The 9,884-nt window shown below is 41.2% G+C and overlaps 1 protein-coding gene and 1 long non-coding RNA gene across 2 annotated transcripts; one reads left to right on the forward strand and one right to left on the reverse strand.

The window, feature by feature from the left end:
- Positions 1-232: 232 nt before the first annotated feature.
- On the reverse strand, positions 233-4,500 carry LOC103697681 (lysine histidine transporter-like 8). Its single transcript, XM_008779586.6, has 5 exons — positions 4,072-4,500; positions 1,783-1,916; positions 1,278-1,702; positions 1,058-1,189; positions 233-912 (listed from the first exon to the last, which is right to left on the reverse strand). The coding sequence occupies exons 1-5, from the start codon at positions 4,416-4,418 to the stop codon at positions 427-429; spliced, it is 1,524 nt and encodes a 507-aa protein (XP_008777808.1). The 5' UTR covers positions 4,419-4,500; the 3' UTR covers positions 233-426.
- On the forward strand, positions 770-2,305 carry LOC113461372 (uncharacterized). Its single transcript, XR_003383601.4, has 2 exons — positions 770-908; positions 1,061-2,305. It is a non-coding gene; the product is annotated as an uncharacterized LOC113461372 (long non-coding RNA).
- Positions 4,501-9,884: the final 5,384 nt, after the last annotated feature.

Consider the following 9,884-nt stretch of genomic DNA (forward strand, 5'->3'; position numbering starts at 1 on the left):
GATAACAAATCCAGTCAGGTTGGTTTTAACTCAAATTAGTTCTTCCCTGTACTCGATGATTAAGTCAGGGACTTAAGATCTATCCATTAGTCACTTTTGACAATTCAAAGTTGCAAATGGTGCTGTATCTTTTTAAAGCTACATATCGTCATTATGTCATTTTTTTTGTTGTTTGTTATCACACAGCTTTGTTGTTAAGTAATCCTGAGAGGAGACTGCACCATATGAGATATGCCATAAATCCATGTAGGTCTTTGATTAGGAATGTCTCTCAAACAATCAACCCCTTCTATAATATGCTTATTTTACGATACTTCCAGCCTCTTGGTAGTAACATCTTATATTTCACCATTAGCGGATGGTCACAAGAACTAGGACTACAAGGAAGTTGTGAACTATTCCGCTTTTCTTCTATCGTTAATTTGATTACTGAGGCTTAAAGAAATGTAAGGTAAGACCTGTCTTCACTAGCTGCCATACTCCTCCAATTACCAACACCACGCTCAGACCCATGCCTAAGCTTCCCAACCACCAATTTATGTACCACGTGGCACTATATCTCTCTGGTTTTTTCATCACAATCCACATGAAGCAAGGATAAGCTAAGGTTACAGGCAATGCAACCGCTCCAGTCAGGGCAGCCAAATCTGATAAGAATGGGAATGCCACTGCTATAAGAAAGGAAACTGCTCCAAAGAAGGCTCGAAACCCAGACCGAAGCCAACGAGGGCAGGGCCTGTTCTTCTTGCTGGTATATCCTGCCTCCATATTGTCGAAGACTGGCATAGCATAGATTTGGTAGGAGCTCAGGCAATTGATGACCACGAGCAAACTTGTCAATCCCAGCACTGCCCTGGACGTGTCCTTGCCATGGAATTCATACAGAGCATTCAAAATGCCACTTGAAGGTATCTGTCATTTTAAATTTCAACGGCCATTAGTTTATGAATTACTCAAAGTTAAAGGCTTTGGTTATAAACTTATATTAGTTTACACTTATGAATTACTTTTTTCTTAGAAGATTGCTGTGGCTAACTGTAGGAGATATTTTCCATACCAGGTTCCCATAAGCCCAGAAACCACCAATTGCAAGGGGGTACAAGCACAATGCTACGATCAAGTATGCTGATTTCACGCCTCTCCACATGGGTACATGGGAAGGATGCTTCAGAGTTGATGGCATGGTCGCCTGCATGCATAAACAAGCTTATCTATATGAACTACAGAGAGCATGAACAATGGTGAATAGGCGTGGAGAAATTATAGGATTTGATCACCTGAATCTCCAAGACAACGTTGTGCCCTCTGAAGGCAAAAGCAATGATTCCAAGAGCATTGAGGATGTCAAGCACTCTATCAATGCCTGACTTGTTTACAGGATCATAAGAGACTCCTGGTTGTCGGCCCTTGCTCACAGACACGACCCATATCAGTGTGCAATAGGAGACAGCTGTGGCTGCACCAATAAGAGAGACCCCAGCAATGGAGTTGAGATTGGGGAGTTGCGCAATGATCACTGCAAGGCATATGAAAACCAGGTACCACTCAATGGTTGTCAGTGGATTGGAGTTGCATGTTGACCCACAAACATCGTTGAAGAAGAGCTTCATGCTGCCTCCGCCTACGATAATTATGGCAGAGCAAATGCCAGCTGAGAGGTACATGGTGGGGAATAAGGCTAGAATTTTGCCCCACTTTGAACCTGAAGATATGAACCATTATGATCGATAAATTTAGCCTATGTTGGATTCTGTAAATTATGAGTTGAAACTCAAGGCTTACCGAAGGCGGCTTTAGAGAGCTGCAGGTATCGGCAATAACGGGTTCCAGGGACTGATTCATGTAGTTGAACGAGTAACCAAAGAGTGTATAGCTGCCAGATGAATGCTCCAGACAAGCAAAGAATCCCCCATGTCCTGCGAAACAGGATAGAAATGATGATATAATTCAGCTCACCAGGTGTTTAAAAACTGGGATGAACAACCTGAGTCCGGCCTCATTGAGAACTTCAAAGATTGAAAGTTGGTGAGGTTTCTGATCAATTAGCATCAAGCTAGTTGTCACATTTTGCTACCCAAATAACCTACTGGACTTTATTTCAATTCAATAATGCAGATCTGTTAAATGTTAAATGTTTGATCTGGACTTCATTTATGGCTTCTTAATTGTTGGTACGAGCACGGATATGGCCAGACCAAATTCTTGTGTGGCTTGGGCAGCTCATTACTTCTTGTTTATATCAAGTGTTGGGGCTCGTGGTGTTGCATTTATTTGATCAAATGGTATCTACTTGTTTGAAGTGTTAGTCTTAGTTCTCAGCAGATCTGAATTTTATCTGCCAGGTGGAACATGTTGAACTAGTTTTAACTGGGTTTGGTAACTCAAACCTGATCTATGGATCAAGAATTATTCATGGATTGGCTCAGTATAAGGTGCATTTAGGACATAATCTGAAGGTCCATTTACATCGTAAATTTGGACAAGCTCATGTTAACCAGCTTGGTGGGTTTTGCCTCTTGTTCAAAGTTCATTAAATTAGCTTCTTATGAAAAGAGTACATGGACTATGAAGTGCTACTCTTTAGTTTCAGCATCTAATGATGGAATATACTTTCATAGATTTGGTGGGATACCCATAAACCCAGCAACTTCTTGCACATGGAAAGGAATCATGAATGCCCAAAAACTTTAATGGAAGCATTACCTGAAGACATAATCTTTGTCCTTTTGGGTTTGCAAATAATCAATTGGCTGTTGACGATGACTTGTAATCATAGATAGGCATTCATGAGAAGCTAGAATCTCAGGTTTGCACATAGTCAAGTATTCGACATATGTTCTTATCAAGCTTATGTGTAGATTATGACATGAAGGTCATGATCATACTGGTTTTCTACTCCACCCAAGGATATTAATTGACAATTGGCTACATGCTAGCCACTATGTTTCATCACTGTTGTATAGGATTTACACATGAACATTGTTTCATTCTTATGTCCTGCAAAGCTATGAACACCTTTCCACCACTTGAAATGACTTGCATCCAATCCAATCCCCTCACATGCTGACATGAGAGTGGAGGCAGAGAGGATGCATGTTTATTGATTCATAGGACCTTGCAAACTAAAATGCATGTTTCACACTTAAGCATGGGTTTTCTCCCTTCAGCTGAGTCCATGCCAGATTTGTAACATCACTTGGATCCATGGTGTCTTCTATGTGGGAAGTAAGGCCACAAGCAGGTTAACTTGAATCGGGAATTGGTGCACCCCAAATCCAAGTGAAATTCATTTCCTTTTAGCTTGAATTGGATCAGGTTCGAGATCTATAAGAATAATTTCAGTTCAAGAATAATTTGCACACAAACTATAAGAAGCATATGTTAAATGGTCGCTTAATTATATTATATTACAACAACGCAAGAAAATAGCATATTATTGATAACATGTAGACATGGTTGACAATCAAACAACATGTAGATATTATTGATAACATGTAGACTTGGTTGACAATCAAACACAAAACATAACCTATGAAATATTGATGATTACTTACATAAAAGTTATTAGTAGAAGTAAATTATTTTTTTTATTAAAAAAATCAAGGATGATTTTGAAATACAGTGTATTGGCTATGTTTTTGTTGAATAATTTCCCATTCCAAGCATAATCCAAATAACTTTTATTCGGATTGATATATTTTCAGGCAGGTTCCCAATTGGAAGTGGATCAGTGATCCAATTCATTTGCAGCTCTACTTGCAAGGAGTCAGCTGTCTGAAGTCCTTCTTTGTTTTGAAATTGTACATATGCAAAGAAGGGCTGAATGGAATCAAGGTGGCGTGGTCCGATGTTACGTTTTTCTCCAATCAATAGTGACCAAAGCTATAAAGTGAAAAAAGCTCAAGAATCTCATGAAAGCTTTCCCTCAAAGACATGGAATCTCATAAAAGCTAAATGGTAAAACAGCTTATCCACTTCACAAAACACACACACAAACACACACACGCAGAACTTTAAGTAAAACCATGGATCAAATGAGGAGAGTTGTAACAGTGGGGTAATGAGTTATACCATCCTAGTGCAGTGAAGGCCACCGGCAACACCAGTGCCTGGAAACCGATCCCTGAGCTGAGGGTGTGGAACGCCGAGTAATAGGCGTTCCCGTTCCTCGACTCAGTGATGGGTAGCCATGCATCCTGATGATCGAGCTTCGTAAGGTGGCCGACGTCCTCCAAGTAGCCTCGCATGCTCACAATCGCCTTCTTCATCGGACTGGCGAGCGGCGTCCGCATGAACCTCGGCGTTCGTATGATGGAGGGAGACTGTATCTGAGATGGCGGCGTCGAGAGCGGCGGCGTGTGAGCCTCCGCCCTCGGCGTCGAAGGAATGGAATGCACTTCCTTCACCTCGCTAGCCATGGCCTCTCTCTCTTTCTCCCTTCCTCACAATTCTATTCTACAAGGGGTAGTTGGGTGGAAGGCCTTCCCGGGCCTTCCAATTTGTAGTTGGAGATTGAAAGCTCATGCATGGAAATGCTTTTGGAATTTAGGAAGAGGTTGGTGGGTCATGCTGCTGTGGTGCACCATAGAATAGTTTAAAGTTTTTCCACCCAATATGATGCCCATGCTTTGTGGCAATTGACTAGGATCATCCAATAGAAGGTCTATTCGGAAAATATTGCTCTATGATGTTCGCCACTCTAGTCAGGGGATTTACTGGTACTTTTCTGAAGATCGTATCAGAAGACTTTGCAGAGCTCCCAATATGCGAAGTCTTCTTCGGATGGTCTTCTTAGTAATTAGTAGGACGTCATCAACAAGCCAAAAGGCATTCTTTAATCACCCAAAAATTGTCCTAGGAGCAGCAATATAAGACTTTGAGAAGGATACATGTGCCTACTATTGAATGCGTCTCAGCTATAGACCGAATACGTCATGAGTGATTTGAGGCCTATACTAGGGTCAACAAAATTATTGCCACCACTGCATGCACCAGCGTAGCCATGAACGTAGCCAATCAGAGCCGCTGGTTTCTATAGCGGTGTACCAAGATGCACGCTTGATGAATAGGGTCTATAAGAACTAGCAGCAATTATTGGCTGCATGTGCAGCTCTTCATCGCGCATGAAGTGCAGGCAGTAATTTCTCCTTAACTAGTCTCAAGCAGCAGCAGCAGCAGCAGCAACAACAAACTTGGTCAAGTTTTGCGTGCTCAATCCCAACTTAGTCGTAAAATTAAGTTTAGATTTCAAAACCAGATGCTAATGTGGGTGTGTATAGTTTAGGTAGATGACTGACTAGTTTCTCGACAGGCTTATGCTTTAACATTGCGATCAATATTCGAAACCTAGACCAAGATTTTTGATGTGGATTTCTAGCAGTTTAGTTAAAATTGTTCTGGCCTAAGTAGATCTGATCCACACATACTCCGAAGTGAAAATGAATCCATTCGAACAAATCCTTGAATAAGGCATCAGTACAAGACAGACAATATATGGATATATTTAGGTTCGACCTCCTTGCTAATGATATTTAACTGGAGTGGACCAGACATTTATTGTTACATAATTAACGAGCTATGAACTTGAACCGGCGCAAATTATAAATTATATTCTTTGCATTTCTTGAATTTAGAGTTTAATTTTTTTAATGATAAGATGCAGTTAATAATTTAATTATTTTTGTTTGCTGGTAACTTATAATTGGTGGTCAATCAATCACTATGAATGTCTTGTTTGGTAATATCAATTTGTTGTTCAATTGTAGTTTTCTTGAATTATATGTTTGCATTATAGCAACTAACAAATTTGCACATAATTTTTTATCACTTCTATGCAGATATTTCTGACCAAATTCAGCTTGAAAAGCTCGTTGGATCAATAAAATGTTTTCTACATTGAATCCAATCTAACTTGGAAATTAATAAATTAATTGTTGATTCAAAATTTTTCGATTTTGACCTAATTCAAATATGAATTAATTCTGGATCCCGTCAAATTCCAATCCAACCTCACCCACTTTGTAGACCTATATCTAAAACCCCACCTACATGTCCAAATGAGGCCAAATAAAGGTCCACCCCAATGTCACCACATGACCACAATGTTTTAGAAGGAAACTGATAGGAAGCATACTCGTGACCTTGGGTTGGTACAGATGCTGACTAATGTTGGGAGGTTACATGTTTTGACTGACTAGGCGTAGTAGCTTTGCAATCCTTTTCTCAAATGGAAGTGGATAACTTGGGTGTTATTATCTCAGCCGCCATTGGACCCACTTTTTTTTGTTAAGGTTAATATATATATATACATAGTCGATGTAGAAATATATAGTCCATGCAATGATCTCTTTGAAATAACTATCCTTCCTACTTTTGATGTGGAGAAATTATATCCTGCACAACATGCACCACATAACTATGCATGCTGTTAATCACAGCTGCTCGTTTCTATAGACCTCATTCATCGAGACAACAATTTCTATTAGTTGCGAGCTTCTTAATTAGTTAGAAGATAACTATAATAGACAAACTGTGGGACTTGTCTCTTCTTGCCACTTGGGTCCAAGCTTGCTTTGGAAATATGGGTAGCAAAGCAAAAGTATGCAAAGAGAAAGCAATGCCTTGGCCTTTGGATTTCTTTCTGCTACGTTTCACTGTAAAGAGAATTGTGCTCTTTTATTGACTTGACCAAAAGCCTCACAAGGCATCCACCTACCAGTCTTGGAATGATTTAAGTAAAATAAAATAAAGAAAGCAGGTCTACTCGGTTATTCACCAACGCATTGTTATGGCTGAAGTCATTCCTATGTTTGAAGTCTTGCTTTCAGACAATTGATGATGCATGCATCAAAATATTTTATTGCAACATCTAATCAAATGCTAACACCTTGTTGTAAGACAACAAGATGTTTTAAATTTTGTATATTTTTGCTGATTCTTCACACTATTGTGGCATTATGACATGTTTAGGTGTTCTCACTTCTAAAATTCTCTATTCTTAGGAGGATGTCTTCAAAGAATTGCATGCCAAGGGGTCTTTTTTCACTTTTTTAGCTGAGTGAAACCCTCGTCCTTGCATGAAAAATGATCTTATCGATCACAATGCACCAAGATCTCCTAGAGGCCACAGTGGCCGCTAAATCTTTGAAATTGTCGTTGGGTGAATATTACAAATTTTGTTTCCAAGGTTTGCAGCATTTGTTTTAAATATTTTTTTTGGGTATATAAACAAGCATATAAACAAGGATATAAACAAGTAAGACCACTTTCCTTATATTGTGTTCACCTTCTTATACATAGGTGACGTGGCCATTCACAAGCCAAAGAAATAAATAGGCCAAATTCATAGGGTGAAAGTATAGGGAGGTGGCATGCCTCCTACCAATTGAAGGAGGAAGGAGATAAAGAAGTGGTGGAGAAAGTGAAGGAAGTTGCTAAGAAGGTGAAGGAAGTTGATAGACATAGCCAGATTAATTTGTGGCAATCTCATGCCTGAAGGCTTTGTTACCTTTGCGATATGCCTGCTTTTGGGGATAATCTTTATGGCCTTCTGGTTTGAGTGATGGTACTTGGCTTATGAATTTGCACTAGTATCTCTGTGTATTAATTCACAATTGCCTATATACTGTTAGGTCACACATTGTTCTTGATAATGAATTATTTATCTTGGTACTGTTAGGTAGATCCTATCTTGTTACCTCCTGTTGTGTGATAGCAAATTCCTTCATCTTAAAATCTTTCGTCTCATTTTACTTGCTATACAGGTTTAAGTGCAAAGCCTATTGTTAGCTTGGTGCAACTATCAGACTATTTCTATAAAGGGTTCATGTTGTATATTTCGAGAACGATTTTCATTTTTCTTCGCGACGTCAACCGTTGCATCGTGCTGCTTGCACAGATCTCAAATCAGATATTGCATAATCCATTGATTGGTATTGCCAAAAAAAATCAATCATTCTTTCGCACGAAAGATATAATCCAAACCCTAATTTAAATGGCTTCCAGAGTTAGCCGCCTAGAGCAATTACAAACACGGTACCCTCAAATTCTGTGCCCATTATCATCTCCCTTCACACATCTTCCTTGGGTACTTGGCTGGTTACCTTGATTTCATTTTCATGGTTGTTTTACTATTTATTTGTGGCACAGCTGTTTACATATGTTGGAAATGGTTGTGGAGTCGATTGTTTCCCTATTTTAGTTGCTGGAAATAGGTTTTGGAAGTTTTTTTTTTTTTGGTATAACGGCGGCTCACACCCAATGGGTATGAATGTAGCCAATAAGATTAGAAAACAAAAGGCTATATAAAGGCTTCGACGCAGACTCGTTATCCACCCAGATGAACCTCTCGAGTCATGAGCAGCGAAGGAGGCAATTCAATCAGCAGCATCGTTTGCCTCCCGAAAAATATGTGTGGTCAGCTAGGAGCCACACTGCCCCAGTAGACGACGGATGTCGTGAAGCAGCAGCCGCTTCTCAGTCGTGCATCCTTGACCCCGGACCCACTCGATGACTGTAGTCGAGTCCTCCTCCAAGAGGATGTAGTTTGTGCCCCGCACCCGTCACGCATAAGTGATGCTCTCTCATGCTGCGCGGATCTCGGCGCACACCACGAACGTATCGAAGACCCATCGCCCCCTGCTGCCACCAATCTGGCATCATAGTCTCTAATAACAAATCCCACACCACCGCAACTCCCTCCCTTGCTTACACTGCCGTCGAAGTTCATCTTGAAAAAGTCGGGGCATGGGGGCACTCAGGAAACAAGAACAGACTTGGGCATTGTAGTAGCAGAATGAGTGCACCAAATTTTCCTAGCTAACCTAGCAGGTAAAACCTCCGTGACGTCAAGAAACTCTGCAGCATGTAGTAGAGCTCTGTCCGCCACTACTCTCGGGTGAGAGCCACCATCTTTGAAGACATGGGCAATTCTATTCAGCCAGCAGTGATAAGCCAGGTAGGCAGCCTGTGTCCCCCTCTCCTCACGCTTGGGTCGCCCCACAGAGTCCTCCAAGTAGTCCACAAAGTTTTCGATGGACGACCACACCTGCCGCTGGTTGGGGTGGGCCGAAGCACACTCCCAAATCTAACTGGCACGCGGACACCTAATGAGGGCATGGTAGATAGACTTCTCCACCTCTGGGTAGACCACACAAACTGAGGGGATCCGCAATCCCCGCCTGACATGCATGCCTTTAGTGGGCAGACACCCCCATGCCACTTTCCAAAGGAACAAAGTAACGCGGGGGTAGATACACATCCTCCAGATCCATCCATCATCAAGCTGCCGCACTGGAGATCTCCCAACCAGCTCGAAGACGTCATGGGCTCACACCATCGACCTCCCGATCAGGCTCTAGACTCTCCTGTTCGCTATCTCACCTGCGGAGATCGGCACAGACAGGACCCGCTCAGCAAGTGGCTCCCCAAACAGCAACCTGACGCGGTCCTCATCTCACCTCCGTTCCCTAGAATGAAGAGATCACATACTCTGCATCCCTCCAGCCCTATGTGGTCAATTATGGTGGGCCAGCCCTACAGTGGAATCTCAGGATGCTTTGGAAGTTCACTCGTTAGGGGTGTACATATTGATAAATTGATTGTTTGTTGGCTAATAGCTATGGCATAGTCTTTTGCTCTATTGTTGGCAACTGGTCTTGTGTTGTAGAAAAATTAGTTGTTATGGTTTTATGTGACAGATGGGGCAAGTTTTTGTTCTCTTTTTGCTTGTTGCCTGCTCCTTACTTGTTCACAGGCTCATGTTATACAAAATTTTATGTAGACACCGGAAATGGCTTATATGTTGTTGACAACCCAAAATTGGTTGTTTTCATCCTATTTGTGGTAGATTTTTATCTTGGCTTATGTGAATCTTTTTGGTTATA

This window comes from Phoenix dactylifera, chromosome 6, assembly GCF_051530095.1.
Source record: "Phoenix dactylifera cultivar Ajwa chromosome 6, Ajwa_hap1_PhDact_Kaust_v1.1, whole genome shotgun sequence".
NCBI lineage: Eukaryota > Viridiplantae > Streptophyta > Magnoliopsida > Arecales > Arecaceae > Phoenix > Phoenix dactylifera.